This window comes from Onychomys torridus, chromosome 5 (genome assembly GCF_903995425.1).
Source record: "Onychomys torridus chromosome 5, mOncTor1.1, whole genome shotgun sequence".
NCBI classification, from domain to species: Eukaryota; Metazoa; Chordata; class Mammalia; order Rodentia; family Cricetidae; genus Onychomys; species Onychomys torridus.
This window is the reverse complement of record NC_050447.1, coordinates 82,695,822-82,719,007: the sequence shown is the minus strand read 5'-3', so window position 1 is coordinate 82,719,007 and position 23,186 is coordinate 82,695,822. Positions and strand designations below refer to the sequence as shown.

General features: G+C 40.8%; 1 protein-coding gene across 3 annotated transcripts; it reads right to left on the bottom strand.

The window, feature by feature from the left end:
* Window positions 1–489: 489 nt before the first annotated feature.
* LOC118584238 (mitochondrial poly(A) polymerase) lies at window positions 490–21,555 on the bottom strand. Of its 3 annotated transcripts, none has more exons than XM_036188340.1 (9): window positions 21,381–21,555; window positions 17,649–17,821; window positions 16,637–16,870; window positions 14,529–14,753; window positions 10,528–10,739; window positions 7,685–7,911; window positions 1,832–1,924; window positions 1,676–1,749; window positions 490–1,179 (listed from the first exon to the last, which is right to left on the bottom strand). In XM_036188340.1, the coding sequence occupies exons 1-9, from the start codon at window positions 21,535–21,537 to the stop codon at window positions 820–822; spliced, it is 1,755 nt and encodes a 584-aa protein (XP_036044233.1). In that variant the 5' UTR covers window positions 21,538–21,555; the 3' UTR covers window positions 490–819. The 3 variants fall into 3 exon arrangements, with proteins under 3 accessions (XP_036044233.1, XP_036044234.1, XP_036044236.1); XM_036188341.1 differs by having other exon boundaries at window positions 21,393–21,555; XM_036188343.1 differs by lacking the exons at window positions 17,649–17,821; window positions 21,381–21,555 and having other exon boundaries at window positions 14,529–14,757; window positions 16,637–16,702.
* Window positions 21,556–23,186: the final 1,631 nt, after the last annotated feature.

Below are 23,186 nucleotides of genomic sequence, written 5' to 3'. Positions count from 1 at the left end.
TGTCTGCACTTTATGTTTTAGACAGTTTGGGAAATCACAACTAACCTGTTTAACTGTGAACAGGGGATTCTGCTTCATGAAGGACCCCAGACCCAGAAAGACACAGCTGTACTTTTCCTCTCCTGTGCAGACCTTGGGCTTCACTTTGATGTATGTGTGGAGCATGCAGGAATACAGACCGTGAAACTTCAGGGACCTTTGGGGGAAAGCCTTATGGGGAGGGGGGGAGGGGAGGGAGTAGCAGAACACTGCTTCATACATGAAGCAAATCTGAACGGAGGGCTAGTGGGAGAACATGGGCGTGTGCGTGCGTGCGTGCGTGCGTGCGTGCGTGCGTGTGTGTGTGCGTGCTGGGAAGGCGGGGAAGGACCACCACAGACATGGTCTGCACAGGAGCCCAATGTGAAACCATTACTTTGTACACCGACAAGAAAACAAAACACCTAATAAGGGATCTTTGGTTGAAAACAGAAAATAGATACTACAGAGTATTACCAAATTTCGGAGCTTTATTACATTCATCACCTATACATGGAGACAACTAGAAGTATTTTAAAATGATTTCCAACTAGGGACTGACAGTACTATCAACTGTTTTGCTGATAAAATTGATTTTTACCATTGACTTTGCAGAGCTCATATATGTCTTTTACATATTTTTTGCCACTGATATTTTAATAAAACTGCACCTGATCGGAAAAACAACTATTCTTCAGATCAAGTAAAAGGGTGATGGGATGGTGACAAAGACATCGGATGAAAGTTAAGGCCTGTCAAAGTTTCACGGCAGCTCCTTCCCAGAGTCCAAAGTGCTCGCCATCATGCCTGTGTACTGATTGCTCTCTTGCCACGGGTGCCCTTGGAAGTGTCTGTAGTGCTACTTTTTATGGATGCTAACAAGCTTTTGACCTTTTCACTCACTGGCTTCTTCCTCTTCTTGGAGAGAGAGGTGTGGACCACCCCAGGCGGCAGCAGGAGGGCAGCCAGCCCCCAGGGCCGCTTACTTGAGGGGGAAGGCTGACCCGTATCTTCCTGCTCTAAGATCCAGGCACTGTCTCTAGCCAAATCCACAAATTTCTGCAGCTGGCTCTGACTCACATTCTTGCTTATGTTGAGAGACGTCTCAAAAGGGTTCTGGATGTATAGAGGAGAGGAATCGGGCTTGTTCTGCTCCCTTCCCTACAGACAACAGAGAAGACACACAGGTAAGAAGGGACAAGGCTAGCGTAAGCCAGAGAGCAAACAACTGCTTTCCCAAGGCTCTTGGCTACATATGCATTTATATGAGTGCATATATAACCAGCCTTTTTTTTTCCCCACGTGGTTACAAGTATTCTCTGAAGAAAACTGCTTAGGTTTATGATCTATGAAAGATAATGTCAATGCTCAGGTGGTAGGTATCTGGACTAGATCAATAATGAAAATCCTTTTTATATAATACAACTACTTACAAAGAGAAGGGGAAGGGCAGGAGAGAAGGAGAGAGGGGGGACAGACCATGTGCTGTGACAACAGCAGGTGACTAAGCTCAGTCAAGTGCCCCAGCCCATTTCCATCCCATCTCATAACCATTACTCAGACGTGAGCATTCTTTAGAGTGCTTTAGAAATGAATCTAACTACAACACTGGGACAGCAGACAGCTAGTTTATAACAAATGCTGACATGTTCTTTACCTGTCGAATATTTATTGAGTTTTTATTGAAAGCGAAATTGCCAAAATACTCAAAAAATTCCTTCAGTAGTAATTCTGCAAGAAAACAAGATAAAGAAAATGAGAGGAAAGTCTGTCTAAATCCAAAAAGGAACAAGAAGAAAGGAAAAAGACTTACCTAACGTTTCTGTGTTTCTTGAAGGTTTAATTTTGTACACGTCCTGGATAAATGTACAATTGTTCCCATCTAGGATACATCTATCTTCAGCACCTTAAACACACAGAAACAGAGTTTCATAGTGTAAAGTATTTCCTACTTCAGAATAGGAATCTATGAGTTTAGCTCCATTAAATGCTAATGTTCTATTAGTCATGTTATATGTAGTTAGTTCATAGATTTTAAAACTCCACTTAAAAATCAGACAACAGAGAAACTAATGCTACATTTCTTTTAATGTCCTAAAATTAACGTCTAGCAACTCAATGCTTTAATCCATCTTTTGAACACACGGTTTTCTAGTTAAAAATGAAAACACGCAGTGTCTGCCTTCCATAACAGACTTCAGGATATCCTTAACCACCAGCTAATTTCCTTTCCATCTTTAACACTGTTTCGCTTTGATCCAATGACATACACCAGTTGTTCTAAGAGGCTCACATTAGACCACCCTTACTTTCCTACTAGCACTGGGTCTTGAGATGGAGTCATTGTCCTTACTGTGCCAGGTCCACAGGTACCATGGGATCTCTTACCTACCCACATCCCAACAGACAATGTACAAGATGATTCTCAAACGTAAATTCCAATCTCACACATCTAACCCACAGCGGCCCCCTGTCTGAATGCTTCTTAATTCAAGCCGTCTTCTACTGAATTCACCTGACTGCATTTTGACCACAGGTATGCTATCACCAGACTGCCCCAGTCTGGGAATACAAAGACCACACCCCTATGAAGACCTTCTTCCAGTCTGACCCACAACTATATCCATTTATAGCAGACACTTAGTAATCTGAATAACTGTGGAAGTCTAGAATCCCCAGCAAAAAACTAGAAAGAGATAAATAAGGTTACTTCAAACCTGTCTTTTTTCTGGTTCTTATTTAAAAAAAAAAGTCTAAACTCCTGACATGTTTCCCTCTCCCAATGGTGTATGGTAGTTTGAATCTGGAGTGTCCCCAAAGTCTCACTTGTTGGAGAGTTATTCTCAGTTTGGTGCTCTTGGGGAGGTGGTAGAAACGTACTGAGGACATACATGCACTTGAAGGGAACATGGGGACCCACGCCTTCCTCTTCTGCTCATGTCTGCATCCTACAAAGCTACTGTGTCACCTCCACTAGTGTGCAGCTCCCTGCCTCCTGCTGGTCATGTAGTTCTTTCCTCCTGTAGTGGCACAGGGTCATCCCTTAGAGGTCGGAATACTGCCAGATGCAGCTGGGGCATCAAGCTCCAGAATCAGCTACAAGGCACTAGCCAGGACTGAGCTTAAATGTATTTGTACCTACCTAACTTTGTTTAAGGGGAAAGCTAGGATTATAGAGTGACTTCCTGTTGGTTTTAAGCTGATAAATAAGGCTTTTTCCATGTTTGGTGTCTTACACAGATCTGTGACAAAACTAAGACCAGAAAGTCTGGGCACTCTACTAGTGAGTGACAGAAGACAGTTTAGGCTGGCATCTTGGACAGATGATACATGCCATCCAAAGTACCCAGCAGAGTGTGGGCCCAGTTAAACATGATAATAGTGACCACATCTATTAGATCCTAGACTTCTGTGTAGCTATTTACTTTGGATTGAAACATTTCCTCCTGAAAAGAGGTTCAAAAGATGGTTGGTTTTTCTAGACAGGTTTTCTCTGTGTAGCTTTGGCTGTCCAGGAACTCCTTTAATGCACAGAAATCTGCCTGCCTCTGATTCCTAAGTGTTGGGATTAAAGGAGTGTGCCATACTTCATGTAGGTAGACACTTGTTCACATCTCCAGGAAATGTTAACACCAGCGAGTCCTATAAAAATCAGCATTTCCAGCATTTGACAATGTGGCAAAGGCAGTAAGGCTAGGCAGTATGAGATGCCCTCACCAAAGCTATAACAACAGACAACACACCCACCACACAGCTATAGACACTTGTACTTCTTTGAAATTTCTATACATGTTTAATATGTCAAGTGACTAACATGATATTTTTTGTGACAGTGTAAGTCAAATATTTTCACAGCCTTCTAGCTATTGTGCCTTCCCCCCCCCCAGGAATGTGTCTCTGATTTAAAATATTACTAACAAAGGGGTTCCATAGAAAACCCTACATAACCAGGCTATTGGTTGCTCTGCAAAATGACAGTAAGGCCCTACTGCTGAAGACAACACCCACACAGCTCAGTGATGATGGAGAAGCCAAGCTGGAGCCTACCTAGATAGAACCTTCACCCCTACTGACTAGTGCTCAAGGTACTAGAAGTACTCTGTACACTACCCGACGAGAAAGGGAAGACTAACCCAGCTGCAAACTCTGTGCTCTATGATGGTGACCTGCCTGCACGATACACTGTGCAATAGTGGTATAAAAGTGGGGAGAATATCCAACCACATATCCAACCATATCTGTCTGGAACTAAGGCCACTTTATGAGATGGAACCCATGCCAAACAATGCGTAGGTAGCCAATCTAGGTCATGGACCTAAGAGGAAAACCAAGTATGACTGTACTGCTAAAGTAATGTAGCTATAAAAGGATTCCTAATGACATTCTGCTATACTCATAAATCAGTATCTCGCTCCGCCATCATCAGAGAAGCTTCTTCCTGCAGTAGATGGGAACAAATACAGAGACCCGTAACTGAACAATATGCAGAGTGGGAAACCTTGGAACACTCAGGATGTTTTCATCAAATCCCTGCCCAGGGTTCAGGGAACTCTGCAAAGAGAAGGTAGAAAGACTGTAAGAGCCAAAGGGGGCCATCTAGACACAACAGGACTGACACATGTAAGGATTCAGACTGTGGCAGCAAGCACAGGGCCTGTACAGGTCTATGCCAGCTGGGGTCCCAGTACTGAGCGGGAAGTAGACAAGGCCCCACCCCTAACCCACCAGATGCTATCTCTAACTGATAACCAATCAGAAAGGAATTTTTTCTTCCAATGGAGTTTCACTGAGTACACAAACCACAACCAGCAGTAGACGGCCAACACAAAACAAACTCAATGCTATCTTTCGAGGATTGTTGTCTCCCAATGCTTTGTCTGAACAGTTTTTTTTCCCCTTACAGATCTTTTGCTTTTCCAGTTTTGTTCTTATGGGTTTTCTGTGTGTGCAAATGTATGTGTCTCCGCATATATATGTGTTTCTTGTGCTTTTTCTTCAGCTGTTTTTTGTATTTGTTTTTATTTATCTTATTTTTTATTACTATTACTTTTAGCTATCTGTTTATATTCTAATAAGACAAAGAAAGGTTGTGGATTTGGGTTAGTGGGGAACATCTGGGAGAAGTGGGGGGGAGGGTAAACCATGATCAAAATATATTAAAAAAAATACATATTTCTAAATAAAAATTACTAACAGAAAAATGAGCCACATTAAAAATATTTTTACAAATAAGTTTCAATTAAAAACCCAGAGACTTTCTCTACTCATGTTCCTTTTACTAAAAAGATTTTATAGAAAATATTGAAACTTGAAAGCAATTTGATTTAAGATAAGGTTACTTTTGTTTTTTGCAAACCTTAGCATTCAAGCCTAACATGGTTTGCTTCTCTAGTCTTCTTTTCTCTTCCTGCTCTTTCCTATTTTAGGTGTCACCCGGACAACAAGAACATAGGCCAATAGGCTAGGCACCAGCCACCTATAACTACTAAAATCGAAGTGGGGTGAAGATTTAGTGGGAGAAAGGGAGAGGGTTAGTGGAAGGTGGGGGAAGAAGACAAATGTGACCAGAATGTATTATATACATGTATGAAATTGTCAACTAAATTAAAACAAACAACCAGACAAAGAAACAAACAGATAACTGAACTAAACCTAGCGAGACACCACTCTTCTTCTGAGTAGAATTCTTTGTAGATAGACATAGGCAGGTTTGAAAATTTTAAATGAAAGCAAAATAACTAAAATAATTTTAAAAAGAATAACACTGTAGCAATCACATTATGCCACATAAGTGTTACAGTGCTATAGCAAACAAAGTACTGCAGTAGTGGGAGAGAGAGAGAGACTGAAGAGATTCACCAGTCTAGAAACAGACCCACACAAATATTGACAATTTATTGCCATTGACTTTGGTCAAGGAACAAAAAGAACTACAGGGAAAAAGTGGACCTTGATTTTAAAGCAAACAGTATAAAAGTAATTGGACATTCACATGTCAAAAAGAACTAACTTGAATGGATAACAGGTCTAAGTGTAAAACTACAAAACTTACTAAAAAAAAATTTAAGTATGTCATCATGACCTAGTGTTAGGAAGGGTTTACAACGTTTTATAATCTGTAAAAGAAAAAGCTGATTTATTTAGATCCATCAGAATTAAAGGGCAAATGGGACTCCATTTCAAAAAGTGGAGTCAGTGGTCCCAAAGCCTGACTGGGGCTGAGAACTCCAAGACTGGAACAGAAAAGGTGTGCACAGCATAGTCCACCCCAACACAAACTAGCACCAGCTCTTTTTTTCAGCTTCCGGATCCCATGAGTTCCATGATTTTTGTCTACAATGACTTCTCCATGTTAAAACATCAGTGTATCCAGCAGGAGCAGACTAAAAAAGGCTGCTTATAAACTGTTCACTGATGGGAATCTGCCTTCATGTAGTTATGTGTCTTCCCTCCTAGTTTGTCAGCTGTTGGAAACTGTCTATCTGACACATCCACCACTAAAGACTTAGTAATGAAGGATGGCAGGGAGGAGGGACCCACAGGCATGGCTGCTGCCTTCTGTTTCAGGCTCAGACCTGAGGCCGAGCACCTCTCCACCCTGCTGACTCTGGTAACCCACTAAGTCAGCCTTCTTTGAGCTCAACTGTGAACATTAACATTTGTAGCATTTACCTTTGATTTGAATTAATTAAGGGAAGGTAGCAGAGAGAGGTAATTTAACTGAGGAAAAAGCACATTCCAGACAGTAAAATTAGTTATGACTAAATATCATGAGAACAATCATAGTATGGGTGGGATGGGAACACATAAGGAGGAAAACCAGAGGACACTAGCTCAGACAACAAATGGTTTTAAATATTAACAAGTAGTTCACAATTTATTATAGAAGAACACAACTCCTTCCAGGATTATTATAAACAGAGAAGACTCATATCCACTTTGGAATTTCCTTAGAGCAGCATGCACAATGGGACAACTACAAAGATATGAACATCCTTTCTACATGTGTGCTCCTAGAATGATATTTCTATCTCCTGCAGCAAGCTTTCAAAATTTCAATTTATTCTAATATAAATAGCATTCTGAATTTAAAACACTACACACCTAGGAATGACTGTAAACTCAAATACACCTACATTGCAAATCTTTAGAACACCAGGAAGCAGTTTCAGGCACCCCAGTGCTGTCTAGAGAAAATCGAATTTGGGAAGCCTGGGGACTGTGATCAGATCCACAGCTGGACCTGCTAAGCACTTTTTCAACTTCATCTCAGACTGGGTCAACTAACATTATAGGCACAACTCTCAATTCCAAAGGCCTAGCTAGACAACACCAGTTCTTATGACCACCGGTGAACGCGAACGTGTGCGCACACACACACACACACACACACACGCGAACGTGTGCGCGCACACACACACACACACACACACACACACACGCGAACGTGTGCGCACACACACACACACACGCACACGCACACGCACACGCACACGCACACGCAGCACTTAAAATTTAGATTCAGTATTAAAATTTACAACCATTTCTTTTTATATGTAAAAGTCAAGGAGTAAATGATGTGACTTACAAATATACATGCTTTGATTATATCTGGTAAATGTCTATCCAGTGTCAAAAAGAAGATGGCGGCCACTTCTAGTCTTACCTGCTAGGGATTTTAGGGAATCCAGAGTTGGAAGAATGGGGGGCGATCTTCTCTGGAGGAAAAAGATGACCATCACTGTTAGGGAGAAGTTTGTAATCCACGCACCAGGAATACTGCTTGTTAACGAATGTGCTCGAGCCCAGCATCGCACAGTGAACACCAAGGCTCTTACTCTCAAATCCAGGGAGCCATATATATAAAGGAGTTCGGAACTTTTCAAAGCAATACTTCAAAACAGAAAAGTTAAAAAAAACTTCAAACCCCAAGTTAGGATACAAAAGTCAATAAAAGACACAGTTGGAAACAGATCTAAGTATCTCACTGTCTTTTGCTTATATTTTGAACACCATGGTTAAACCAAAAGCATTATGCAGCCAGACATGATGACAAGCACCTGCAAATCAGACTGCATAGGAGGTGAAGGTGGGGGCCAGGAACTGAAGGACAGCTCTAGCTATAAAGCAAGCTGGAGGCCAGCCCAAGTTACTTCAAACCCGGCCTCAAAACCAAAAGCCAACTGACCCCACTGTGCATTCACAGTGTTCAATTTGATGTAAATGCTCGAATATCAAACACACTCACAACAACTGCAACAATTTTACAAATAGCGACACCTACATTCAAGCTGTGAAACAGGGTTGTTTTTTGTTTGTTTGTTTTGTTTTGTTTTGTTTTTTGAGACAGGTTTTCTCCGTGTAGTTTTGGTGTCTGTCCTGGATCTCACTGTAGCCCAGGCTGGCCTCAAACTCACAGAGATCCACCTGGCTCTGCCTCCCGAGTGCTGGGATTAAAGGCATGCGCCACCATAGCCTTGCTAAAACATAGTTTTTTAAGTCAAGTTCCTAAACATGTTTCTGTTACTGTATCTTGTTGTGCCATGTTTGATTGATAGCCTTGGGAGGCCTGCTCTTTTCTGAAGGGAAATGGAGGAGCAGTGGATGTGGGGGAGAGGAGAGTGGGGGAAGAGACTAGGAGGAGTGGAGGGAGGGGAAATGGATGTAATATATCCGAGGAGAGAGAGGGGAGATTCACAGTTGTGAAGCAGCCGAAATTATTCAAGTCCAGTGTATAAAAACTAAACCACCTGTTAGAAATCACCACAGAGCCATGCATGGCATGGTGGTACATGCCTGTGGCTTCAGCTCCTCAGGCTGAGGGAGGGGATCTTTTCAAGCCCAGGACTTGGAGACCAGCCTAGGCAACATACCCTACACCCAAAAGGGAGATCAGGTTTAAAAATCTATTTTTAATAAATCTCGAAGTCAAAATGAAAATTCAAAGATTATTAACCAGAAATATTTTAGAATTAAGTTTCCACTGATCAAAATGTCTTGTAATTTCTCAAAGAACCAAGAAAGGGCACAAGAATCATCATGTAACACCCATTTAAACTGTAGTTCCAAGACAACAGCAATGAAAGGTTTTACATATTTAAATACAATTAAATTTGGCTGAAAAATAAGTCAAATCCTGTGAGATCTCTGACATAAGGAAGCAGAAAGCTGCAGAAAACAAGTTATTACAAACCAATCTCAATTCAACAAAGAAAATACATTATTACAAAGATGTTACTATCCCATTTTACATACATAATATAAAGAAAACATATCCATAGGAAGTACAGTATATATTTTTATTCTTACATTAAATTTGGTTAAAAATACAATGACTTTATATCCTGCGCCACTCGAGGGTTGTCCAGAAGGACTTAGCACTAGCAGACAGGTGAACTAACCAAAGCTGCTTGAAACTGGACCTTCTGAACCCACTTTCAGTCAGAATTCTCATCTAACAAATAATAGGTGCCAGAGTAACTCGCTCATCAATTCAGAGTGAGTTCAGGAAAAGTATTCAGAGTATAAAAGAACTTGTTATTCATGGCCCTCTTTGTCCTAAGCTGTTAGGTGGCGAGATAATATAGCACAAATACATTGAAGAGAAACTTAAGAGTCTCAAGCTGTTCTGAGCATTTTCTGACTCAAGCCACGACATGCTATGTTAGTGTATAGCAGAGACAATGCCTAGACACTCAGATGTCAAACTCAAGGTGTACTTCTACTTTCTAATATAAAACAGGTATGGTTCATACTTTTAGGCAACACAGGTAAGAATACATTACCAGGGCTGGAGAGATGGTTCAGTGGTGAAGAACACTGATTGTTTTTCCAGATGGCCCAGGTTCAATTCCCAGCATCCATGTGGTGGCTCACAACCCTCTAACTCCAGTCCCATTAGACCTGACATCCTTTTCTGGCCTCAGGAACCAGGTACATATGTGGTGCATGTAGTGAACACAGGTAAAACATCCATGCACATTAAACAAAAATAAAACAATTAAAAGGGAGGGAAGGTGGGAGAGAGGGAGGGAAGGAGGGAGGGAGGGTAGGAAGGAAGTAAGTAATGAATCTCACTGTCCTATTAACACTGTAACACAACACTCTAATATTTTGTTTAGAAGTATATTAAAAAGTAGAACTCTAAAAAAAAAAAAAAAAGATTTCCTACTTTATAATCTAAATGTTCACCTTTAAAGAAGTGGGGGTTTTTTTTCTTTTCTTTTTTCTTTTTTTGATATAACTTAGGCATGTAGCCCAGGCAGGCCTCAAATATACAATCCTCTTGACTCAGACTCCCCAGAACTGGGACTTTAGGCATGTGCCATTACACTCAATTTAGTGAGTTCATATTAAGATAGACAGACAGACAGACAGACAGATCCATCAGTCGGACAGCAGGTCATTACTGAAGTATGTCTAAAAGAGTTCCAAGCTACTGTTTCTAAACCAGAAAAGTTAATACCTTAGAACAGTTACATTTAAGTGAAAACATTCATGAGGTCATACCTATTGTTAGCGGTCAAATCACACTGAAATCCAGAGGCCTGATGGGAGAATCTCACAAGTGGACATCGAGCATTTAGTATTTTCTGAACACCCACACAGCCAGGGCCAAAATTGTCAAGGCACTCTCCTATTACAGATAGGATCTTCTGAGTAGCAATCCTTTCTGAAGGAACATTTTTCACTTGAAATTCCATCGAAAAATTCCCTGCATCCTGAATATAAAAATATTGATAATTATGAGGGGATTTATGGAAAAAGGAATTTTTTAAACTTTGGGGAAAGAATGCTTTAGAACTTAAGAGTCTAAATAACTTCTGGCAAAACAAATCAACACAGAGATACATGCAATCATAGCAAAACAGACTCAAGGGTGCCTTTGAGTTCTGTAAAATACAAGGCACTAACTTGCAAACACTGATTTTCTATAATTAACATATGCACCACAGTTGTTTGTGTGCATAAAGTACTAATGCACACAGAATCACTTACTACATACATTCTCTGAACATACACATGCCCTTTCCACATAGCTTTGCACCTCGATGGACCCATGAACTCACAATATGGGGAGAATACAGGCAGAAGAAGAGCAAATCAACAAGAGAAAATAAGACAGAGGTTTCCTTCTATAGAGGTCAATGGAAAAGTAAACAAAAAGTATATATATCTCCATCAAAAAAAAATAATGACAATACATTTGAAATCAACTCATCCCAGGATGGTTTAAAAAAAAAAAAAAAAAAGGCCACCATACTAGATATAAAGCAAAGAACAATCAGACTGCAACCCACAGAACCAGGGAGGCTACATAGCAGGGGGGACCCTAGGATGACTGTGGCTTATAAGTTTTGGTTTTACTCAATTACTGGGCAAGCCTCAATCAAACATTTCACTATTAGGATAAGAATTTATTCTGTGTCAAGCTGACAATAGAAAAATAAATAAATAATAAATAAAAAATGGGGCGGTGGGGGGGGGTGTATAATGTTAAAAGGCCACCAACCGGCAGACCAGAATCAGAGCAGGTAGTACAAGAGTGAGGCTGGTCGTTCTCATAGACAAAGGAAGTGGAAGACGTACAAATGACACTACAAAAAACAAAAACAAAACACACACACAAAACAACAAAACAGTTCTGAGCAGTGGACTTGGAGGGAGAGAACTGGAGCTGTGAGGAATGGCCAGGCCAGGGACAGATAGTGCCACTGCTCCATGCATGTGTGTAGGGTGCTGCCCAGAGGGGTGTGCTCTGTGTGTAAGCAGAGGCTTCTCAGGTCATTTTTAGGTAGAACCAGAGAGACCCACAGAGGGCCACATCTCAATTCTCTACAGTTCGTCACTGCTTTCATCGACACAAAGAACACAGGCAGGGACGAGTGACAGGCAGCCTGGCTGCTGGAAAGAGGGATGGGGAGAGGGCTGATGGGAAAGCCCACTGAGATCCGGGAGACTGAGTGTCTGTTACCAGTGTAAGTGAGCTTAGATGGACAATATAAAAAGCAAGAGAACATGTAGGCCAATGAGATCAATAGACCCTGCACATTAATAAAACACTGTAATTAGGGAAGGTACATGTGATGGAAAACACATCAAAAGTGGGCAAAGGTAAGAGACTGTAAAAACTACTTTTATCCATCAAATAAACAAAACTTGTAAAGTGAGCTAGGGAAACAGCTCCCTTGGCAGTAAAGTGTCTACATACAACCAGTGCTTGCTGACCAGCTTAACTAGCCAATCAGTGAGTGCTGAATTCAGTAAGACATGCTGTTTTAAGACAGGGGAGAAACATAGGAAGACACCCCATGTTGAACTCTGGTCTCCACAGACAAGCACACACATGTACATGCACAGCCCATGTGCATACAAACATTATATACTCAGAAAAACTGCAGAAATAGCTAACTCCATGACGGATTCTCCTATAGCACTACAGAGTGCAAGAAAATGTACTGAAAGAAAAACAGGCACTATGCAAGCAGCTCAGCCCAGTCCTTCAGACCACAGGAAAACACTACTTGGGACACAGTTACTAATCTTCACTTGTACTGCCTAAACCCTGCAACATACGACTTTCTACCAGGAAAAGCAAAACCAGAGAAAACCAAAGGCAGACGTAAGCTGACTATTTCATCCTCAGGGTCTCCGTGTTATGGTCACTGGCACATTTCATATACAAATTTAGAAACACTGAAATTTATTATTTCAACAAGTAAGTGAGTGACTTTCATTTATTCCCCAGTAAACAACCTTTTAGTACCTGACCATCACTGGGCATCATACATAGTAGTTTGAGAAGTAGAAAAAGGGTCAGCACACAATTTCTAACTCCCTAGGCTGAAGAATAAAACCACTAGACAAAAAATTCCAAAACAAGGTGGAGTGCCAAGAAGTCCAAAACTGGACAAACAGCATCAATAACATTTTAGAAACTGGGAAAATTTACGAGTGCTTCAATTGTCACTGAATAATTATTCATTTTTCTACTGGCAAATCTATGATAATCTTAAATGAGGATATATTCTTAAGCCCATCATCCATAAATATCTTAAACAAGCATGTATGTTTATAGCACTTTCATGAGTCAAATCTATATACAAATGATGTCAAATTACTTCATCACAATGGAGAAAAGCCTTCTAACATTAACTTTTTCTAAATACTACCACAATACTTGAGAAACTTAAACAGGTAACTAAAATCTACCAACAAACTTCTGCCTCCAGCAGAGAAAAAGTATTTCCCCTTATAAAAAGGTAACATAATAATCTTTCTGGGGATGGTGAGCACTTATGTCCAATCACTCAGGTTTCCCATTAGTTAGTTTAGTCAATCTCAACTTCTAAGTGAGTTGGGAAGTTTAAGACATGGCAAACCATTACCCAAGACCACCCTGCTAGTAAGCAGAATTCTGACTCTTCAGCTGGCTCCAAAGCCCAGTTGAACACTTATGATGGTGCTTTTCGGTGTGACAAAGAGTCTAAATTTCATGTTTCTGATGGTTATATCACTCTACAAATACAGAAATAATAACACCAATACAAAATTGTATACTTTAAATGGCCAAGTCACATATTCTGTGAAATATGTCTAATAAACAAATAAAAATAGAAGTGTCACCTAATTGAGGTGCCCATGCCAGGAATTTAACTGTTTCTAAAGCATGTTAGTCTTGCTGAATCTGGCCACTGAAATCTGCTGTCCTTCCTGTCCCTTGCTGCTTCAGTTCCATGGACACACACAGCTTTGCGGACACCATGACTAGAACTGGAATGGAAGTAAAGAGGTCACAGACACACACCTGCCCTGCTCAGCTTACAACACAGAGGGGACAGTCACATCAGCCACTAACCAACACCACAGGAAGCCACCCTAAAGACAGAAACACCAGCGAGGCACAAGAAGGACAGTGGGGTGACTAATGTGAGCAGGGCGGAGAGAAAAGAAAGGCTGGCTTCGAGAAGGCCGAGGCGGGAGTAGTAGGCCTTAAACCAAGAGACAAATCTTCTCACGGCTGAGCTAACAAGAACCATTCCAGGATGGGAAAAACAATCTCAGACAGTGAGAAAGCCAAACTCCTCTCTAAGATAACGCCTGGCCAGGCCCACAGTCACAATACCGAGTGGCACACAGAAAGAAGTAGAAAGAGGATATTTCAAAGTCTATTTGAAAGTACATAAGGGACTGTGTGACTATCAACACAGCAGGTAAATTAAAACAAGTAAGAGAAGGCAGCTGCCAAAATTAAAATGGTATTAATACAGAAAACACACCTCTGTGTACAGACATGACCATCAGCACTTCAAACCTGGAGGAAGAAAACTTTACTGCACATGTAATGTGGCCCATGTTAGACAACACGAAGGAATACTTTACTACTCCAAATAATCCAGATAGACTTCATTTTTCAGTCATCTTTACTAAGTTAGAAAACAATAGCTATAATTTTATTAGGTCCAAAAATTTCCTAATTTCTTATAGTGGTGCAAAGAAATAATTATTACCTTGTGAACATTGAGTTTTCCAACTTCATCTAGATCTAAAAACATGTCCAAATCACATCCTAACTTGCCAAATGTGTTTACTGAGGAGCCAAAGGGCCGAACAACACAGCCAGGAAAATACGCAGCAGCTATGTCCTCAATGAGGGAACAGGTGAGATGGCGGAGCCTGACATTCTCCTCTGTGAGCTGGAAGGCCTTCAGGAGCGTGTTCAGCTGATCGTCCATCTAGCTGGCCAAAGAAAGCAACAAAACACACAGAGGTCTGTAAAATAACGTCATTTGCATGGCTTTGGAGATTTGCCTTAAAAATACAATTATTTTCTTCTTCAGTCTTAAAAGTAGATTAAAAAAATGTATTTGCATATATGTACTCACACATGTGTACATATGTATGTATGTGGGGTGTATCTGTGGTATGTTAGTGTACACAGGTGCTTTCACTTCTTCATTTAAAGGTCAACACTGGGCATCTTACTTTTTGAGACAGGGTTTCTACCTTGAACCTAGAGATCACTGTTTTAGCTAGACTTGGTGGCCAGGGAGCAACAGACACACCACCATCCCAGTGCTGGGATTACCGGCACATGCCACAATACTGCTTTCATGTGGGTGCTAGGGATCCAAACCTGGGCACCCACACCTACATATCAGTTTTTCCACTGAGCCATCCCCTCACCCTTAAAAGTTGATTCTTAAAAATACTACCAAAAGCACTAACAAAATACAATTTGGTTAAACTACTCTTTGTAAGCAATAAGCATAAAGCACTATTTTAGAAAAAGTCAGAGAGTACCCCAAAAAGAGGTCAAAACAAGCACAAAGGTCAGAGGGCAAGAAATACTGAAATTCAAATGTTAGAAGTCCCACATTTCTGTTTCATAAATGAGCCCAGACTCCTTAGAAGACTGATATTAAAGGTTAAACTAATCAAGACTCCAAAACTATACTAGAGTTGAATATTAAACTACAAATCAGAGCTTCCAATGCCCTTATTGAAAACATTCCTGCAGGTAAAGGAATTGAGCACTAACCCAAAAATAAATAAATAAATAAATAAATAAATAAGTCAATGGAAGTGGAAGAAACGTGGAGGCTAGAAGCAAAATTTTAAAAACCAGAAAAATCAACCCAAAAACCAGTATTTAAATAAGTTGATTCTTTGTCAAGATCACTAACCTAGCTAAAAGTCTGATAAATAAGAATAATAAAAACACTAGGATATAAAACTAAAATAAGATACTTTAGCATTTATAGAACATGATGTAGACAGTTAACTATATTAAAAAGGGAGGAAACATCTGAACTGTCCAAAAGGCTCCAAACTTGGGCAGCCTGTGGTTTACCCATAAGGTAAGGTGCACAATAGCATGGAGAGTCGCTAGGTGAGAGGGGAGACTTATTTTCCATTTAACAAATTCTGTGGTGTAGATTTCTTTTAATTACATGCACACATGTATGTCTGTGTGTGTGTGTGTGTGTGTCTGTGTGTGTGTCCGTGTGTGTAAACTGCCCCAGTGTCCAGAAGAAGGGTCGGATCCCCTGGAGTTAGAGTTACAAGTGGTTGTGAGTACCTGACATGGGTGCTGGGAACCCAACTTGTCCTCTGCAAAAGCAGCAAGTGCTCAGAACCTCTGAGCCATCTTTCCAGCCCCCAGGTAGAATTTCTTAAAGCAATTCCACTCATTAATAAAATTAAAAGTTGTAAAAAAAAAAAAAAAAAAAAAAAATTAGCCAAGCAAATACATGTTTTAAAGTACATCTTGAGCAAATAGATAAAGTCTGTGAATACAAGAGTGGCTTGTAGTGAGGGCATTTATGACTGCAATTCACTGCTCTGAAGTAATCAGGAGGAAAAACATACAAGAATTTTTTGAGATCCCTTGGCAGTTATCAAGATAACCTCAAAGACAAACTCAACAGCTATCTGACAGGCTGCATCTACAACTCCTAGCAGAAAGCTGGCCTTGGTAAAGCTATGCATCAATTCTCATCATTCACCTCTATCTCCTTTCACCTCATAAAACTAAACCATAATGGAGCTGAGTATCAGAACTTTTCTAATGCACGAATATACACTTGATAAATCTCAAATATACATGTAAACTTACGCTTTCTGCATAACTCAGTAATTCAAAGAGTTTCTTGCTTGAAGGAGGTGACTGGTTGTTTATCTGTGCATATGACTGTTCAGGCATCTGGTTAGATGGATTCTTCAGCTTTAAGTTCAAAAAACGTGACTTAAACGGAATTGCAGGCTCTGTTCTCTGGTTTGGAGTATGTGTTCCATTCTGCAATGAGTTTACACTGTCTTTTTGGCAAAATTCTACAACAGCATAGAGACCCTGTATGAAAGGTATAAGAAAAGGAAAAAAGAATATGTTCCACAATGTTATATTCAACACATTAACACAGCATTCCCAAAACAATTATATTGTTACAAAATACTACATTTCAAATTTTATAAATGATATACTTCTAAGACAACTCATTACAAGTAAATTAGGAGAAGGAACATTATAATGCCCTGAAAAGAAGATTGTTACAGGACAGCACAGAGCAAAGCTTAGATCCCTTTTCTGTCAATATCTACAGAACTAGACTCTAGGGCAGCATCTCACAAATCATGGATTGATCAGATCCTGTATATCAGATAGTTACATTGATTCATAATAGCAGCAAAATTACAGTTCATAAGTAGCAGCAAAATAATCTTAAGGTTGGGGGTCACTATAACCTGAGGAACTGTCCTAAAGGACCGAAGGATTAGGAAGGGTGAGAACCTCTGCACTAAGGTCTTCAGATTATGGAATCACTCCATTCAAAGTTACTAACAACTAGGGCTTGCTTTGATGTTGTTGTTTTTGTTTTCGAAATGCTGGGGACTGAACTCAGGGTCTCCAGTATGTCAAATAAATGCTTCATTACTGAGCTACATCCCAGGAACAATTCTAAAACACTGCAATAGGGTTTCTTTTTTCATATACAAGGAGAGAAAGGCTCACTAAAGAAATCAAGGAACAGGTAGAATATCAAGAGATCTTTGTTCATACACTACAAATAGCAACAAAAACTACCTTAAAAAGCATAACCTCCAAGTTAGACAGGTATTTAGATACATACAAAGCTCTCGTAGAAGAAATGATTATTGATTGGTCCATGCTGGGATAAATACTTGAGAAACTTTTTCTCATTGATATTATTTGGGCAATGTATCAAAACAGTCCGCTGGGCCTGTTCTCTTCTCTCCTTCTGCACCTCAGAGAATCTCTTTTTGGGGGTCTTATCTTCAGAGCCTACAAATGAGACAAAAACATTTCTATTAATACACATAAAATTTAAAACATATGTTGATTTAAGTATATGAAGATTATACATGTGATTAAAACAATTTTATCCTAATCACATATCTAAAATGTATTTACTTACTGTGTGTGCACATGTGCGCCTATGCACTGGCACACATGTGGGGGTCTGAAGACAGCTTTTGGGGTAAACTCTCTTCTTCCACTATGTGGCTCTAGGGACCAAACCCAGGTGATCAAACCTGGCAGCCATGAGCCCCTGTTAGCCTAGCTGCATGTTTTAATCCTCTCTTCTTTTTAAGGTTTATTATGACAGATTGCTTTCAATATTCATCTAGTGATTTTTTTAAGACACTCTGTAGCCCTGACTGGCCTTAAGCTCAGAGATCCTTCTACCTCTACCTCCCTCTGTGCTGGGATTAAAGATATGTGTTACTACATTTGGCTTATTTTACTGTTCTCTGTGACTATTATTAAAATTGTGATTTGGAATAAAATTGAGATATATGGCTGAAAACAGTTCTTCAAAATCCTAAAAGCAAAATGAGAAAGGAAACCATTCATTCAACACTTCCACAAACACATACATACAAAACCTGTACAATCTATAATATTGAAAAGCCTAAAGAAAATTAACACAAGTCTAAGTGCAATCAAACAATGATCTTAAGGCATTTAACATAATGTAATAAGTTACTAAAAAGATTTTTCTCCATCTAAAGTCTTGATCTGGCTCAAAACAACTAATACCTAGTTTCCATTGATTAGGAACTCTATCACAGGGAAATTTAAACATTAAAATCGAAGGCTGGAGATGTTACTTCAGTTAGTACAGTACTTGCCTAGCATGTACAAGGCCCTGGGTCCAATGCTCACTACAACATAAAATGGGTCTGAAAAGTACATTTTCATATTTTCATTGAAAAGAGGGAGATTTGGGTTAATGACAGTGTAAGCTGCTGGATCCAAACTGTCCTCATCAGAGCCAGTACAAAGCCAAGTCTCTTAAGGCACAGAGAATGCTGGCCTTGAGCTGCTCATCATTTTTAATGAGGGACCAAACAGGTAGAACTCACTCTTCTCCCTCCTGTACTAGATGGCCGAAGACACAGTCTCTCATACGTGCCCTCTCTCCACTCCACATCATTCTAACACTCTTCTCTGGCCTGTGCCCTCACAACAGCCTGACACCAAAACTGGTCTCAGGTACTCCTGTTTTGTCCCCTGCTCAACGTTCCACACTCTTGCCCACAGGACCTCTTCTATGTGTAAACACCACAGCCCAAGGTGCCTCCTCTCCTCAATGCCAGTATCCTCCACCTCTGCTCTCACACATGGCATTGAGCACACAATACCATCACATGCTAACAACTTTCTGCCTTTCATCCCCTGCTGGAATGCCCACCTGCTCACTTTCTGTCTGGCCAACCTCCATTCAGCCTTCAAGTTTTGCTCAGGTGTGTGAAGACTTCTGACACTCCACAGTAGACTGTCTTCTACCTCTGTATTTCCCCACTTCAGTATCTATGAAGGAGTGCAATTCATAGGATCATTATGTAATATTTAACAGTCTGCAAGACCATCTTCCTCCATGTTAAGGCCAGAGACTACTCTACTTCTTGTTCTTCCTCAGTCCTCATTCTCATCTCTTTTTATGCAGTAACCTCTGCCTGGACCACCTCGCCACTTTTTTGGTTGTAATTACCTTAGACATTCTTGCTTCTCATCTTCACTCGGAGTCTAAATTGGTGTTCAACTGCTTGCTATAAAAGTAAGGTCAACAGTGTAAGACTGTACAAATTGGAAGCATAAATCTCTTCTTGACTTCTTACTTTAGTAAGCTAAGATACACTTACGTCTCTTTTGAGCCATCTGGTTACTTGCTATGACCCTCAAGAGTCCCTGCATATTTATTTAGTTGTCTTATCCTAATGATGCAAATGTGCAATAAAATCTATAGTAAAGGTAGAGGACAGCTTCAAAGTCAGGAGAGTTTGATTGCTCTTTTTGCCACTGTATGGAAAGCTTGAACTTGAAAGTCAGACTTGCTTGTTTTTCTTCTCATCTATAAAACGGAGTCATAGGGCTGAGGAGGTGGCCCAGTGCTGTAAGCGATTGCCACAGAAGTTTGAAGACCATAATTCAGATCCCCAGAACCCAAGTAAATGCCAGCCAGGCATGCAGGCCCACCTGTAAGAGACAAAGGGTTCCCAGAGCAACTACTGACTCAAGTCGCTTCTTCAGGCTCTGGGGTTTGATTTAGAGATCCTGCCTCAATGAACAAGGCGGAAGGGCAGCACTGATGGTTCTCCACATCAACCACACACTTGGACCCACGTGTACTTCTATTCACACATGTGCCCACACACAGGCTACCATGAACACACACATGTACCACACACGGAGAAAATGAAAACAGAAAAAACTGAAGTATTACTAATTGCCTTTGCTCTACTCTACAGGTTTGCTTTGTGTCCCAAAGAACATATAAAAGTGCTCTCAAACTTAAGCCACCATACAAGAGACTTGGGCAGAATCCTTATTTGAATTTTCAGGGTTACTTAAAAACTTTCAACAGAAGCGGCTTCTCTTTAAACCCAATCCAATCACTATTTCAACATGCAGCAAACTTCTTGCAAGGCTGTTCTAAGAATTCTGAAAACAGGTTCTTGGGACACAAGAAAGGTTCAGTGAGACTGGGATCTCAATAGACAAGGTGTATACATGTAGAAGGTCCCTGTTAAAACAGCGGACAAAAATCTGTTACCAAACAGGTTGTGCTGAAATGCCAAAAGAACAAACAAATATTTTCATAGGCAGAGGGTTCTGGGAGTCAGGAAAACTGGCTGCTCAGTAGGCTTTGGTGTATTCAGCCTTAAGCGACATCTTATGGGCATTGCACTGGCTAGTTTTATGTCAACTTGACAGAAACTAGAGTCATCTGAGCCGAGGAAACCTCAATTGAGAAAACGCCTCTATCAGGACTGGGCTACAGGAAAGTCCGTAGAGCATTTTCCTAATTAGTGACTGATGTCAAAGGGACCAGTCCACTGTGGGTGGTACCATCCTGGGCCGGTGGTCCTAGGTGCTATAAGGAAGTGGACTGAGCAAGCCAGTAAGCGCATTCATGCCTCCATGGCCTCTGCATCAGCTCATGCTCCAGATTCCCGACCAGTCTGAGTTTCTACCTTGGCTTCCCTCAGTGAACCGTGAGTGGAAATTTCTAAGTCAAATAAACCCTTTTCTTTCCAAGATGCCTCTGGTCATGGTCTTTAACCACAACATTAGTAACCCTAAGACAGATGATCAAAATCAGATACACTGGGGTCAGGGATGAAGCAACAGGGACTATTATCACCACCGCACACGGTTTTTTGTGATGACCTATAAAGCACTCGCCAGCTGTGATCCTGGCCTAAACAACTTCACTGCTGTGCACGGGAGCCGTCCTCAACAGCGCCGAAACTTCCACCTGGGTTTCCACCAGGTCAGAGACCCGGCCCCGGGCCCGTGCCGCTCGCCCTCCGCCCGCCTCGGCCGACCCTGTCACCTGTCTCCGCACCCCCTGAAGGCTGCTCTTCGCTCCCGAAGTTCGCGGCTACAGTCCCGGGGCAACTGAGGTGCCTGGAAATAGAACGCTGGACTCGGCTCCTTCTCTGGGAATGCAGGGGCAAACGGGTCAAAAGCCCCACGCCGCGGGCCGCCATTGTCAAGGCAGCAGGAAGTAAACGGCGGCGAAGGTTAGCGGGCTTCTGAGCATGCGCGCGTAGAGACAGGGACGACGGGAAGCCCATTTGGGTCAAACTAGGAAAAAGTTTCTCGTTGAAAACAAAAGCATGGATGCCAGAATGGAAAGCCGTGATTTTTGTTGTTGTTGTTTGTTTGCTTGTTTGTTTGGGGGTTTTTTTTTGGGGGGGGGTTGAGACAGGGTTTCTCTGTGTAGCTTTTGGAACCTACCCTGGAACTCGCTCTGTAGATCAGGCTGGCCTCAAACTCACAGAGATCCTCCTGCCTCTGCCTCCTGAGCGCTAGGATTAAAGGCGTGGCCACCACCGCCAGACAAGTTTGCATATTCTTACATGGTCCGAATTTAACTGTCTGTCTGCCTGCCTCACTGTACTCTGGTAAGGTGTTACTACTCCATTATACAGAGTTAAACTTGTGCTTTATTCACATTTTGTTGAGAAGGAAAGTGAATGAGCCTCAGGAGTCAGACTCAGATCAGACTTCCAATGTTATTGTTTTGACACAAAATAAGCACTTCAGTATCTTTTCTTAAAATGTTAAGTGCTACTAATCTTACTAGGTTTGTATGAATATTAAGTTACTTCTATAACTGACTCAAATTTTAATTGTATTCCCCCTAACTTTCCATTTGTTTCTAAGCAGATTTTACTAATTGACCCATACTCCTGCATTCACCTCACAACAGAGGAAATTTTCAACTTTTCTTTATTTGTAAATTATGTGTATGTGTTTGTATATAGGTTTGTGCATGTGCATGCAATGCCCAAAGAGGCCAAAGGGGGCATTAGATCTCCTGGGGCTGGAGTTACCCAAAACTGTGAGCCCCCTCACATGGGTACTAGGAATCAAACTGTGGGACTCTGCAAAAGCAATGTGTGCTCTTAACTCCTGAGCTATCTTTCTAGACCTTCAATAAATTTTTTATAAATGTCAAATTGTTGGAAAAGTTTTTTCAAATGTGAGTTATAAAAATAAATATAGCCAGGTGGTGGTGGCTCATGCCTTTAATCCCAGTGCTCCGGAGGCAGAGCCAGGCGGATCTCTGTGAGTTCAAGGCCAGCCTGGGCTACCAAGTGAGTTCCAGGAAAGGCGCAAAGCTACACAAAGAAACCCTGTCTCGAGAAAACCAAAAAAACAAAAACAAAAAAATAAATATAATGCCTAATATTTAAAATGTACTGAATATGGTATACTTAAAATTACTACAGGAAAAGCTGGCTACAAGTCAGCCCTGTAATCTTACAGCACTTGGAGATGGAGTTAGGAGGATCAGAAATTGAAAGTCTAGGTTCATAGACAGTTCAAGGCAGGGTAGGCTACATCAAACCATGTCTCAAATAAATAAAAGATTATTCCAAGGAAAAGATAGCTTCAAAGGTTTTATCATATGTATATGTATATATTCTGTGCAAATACCTTATCCTTGACACTCCAGTACATATTGGAGTAAGATATTTGTACAGTGACTGGGATGAACAACAAAGCAGATTTCATTTTTTATTTTCAGGCATTGTTCTAATCTGTATTTACTCTTTCAGTCTTTACAGCCCATGAGGTGAAAACTATTACCTCCATCCATTGCCTATGGAGGAAGTAACACTCCTGAAGT

What these genes read in the sequence shown, in the direction of transcription:
- LOC118584238 (XM_036188340.1), bottom strand. Translation starts at nt 21,537, where the DNA reads ATGGCGGCCCGCGGCGTGGGGCTTTTGACCCGTTTGCCCCTGCATTCC. An exon ending in ATTTCTTCTACGAGAGCTTT is followed by an intron (nt 16,871 to 17,648) that starts GTATGTATCTAA and finishes CCTTTCATACAG; the next exon opens with GGTCTCTATGCTGTTGTAGA. An exon ending in AAGAAACACAGAAACGTTAG is followed by an intron (nt 1,750 to 1,831) that starts GTAAGTCTTTTT and finishes GTTTTCTTGCAG; the next exon opens with AATTACTACTGAAGGAATTT.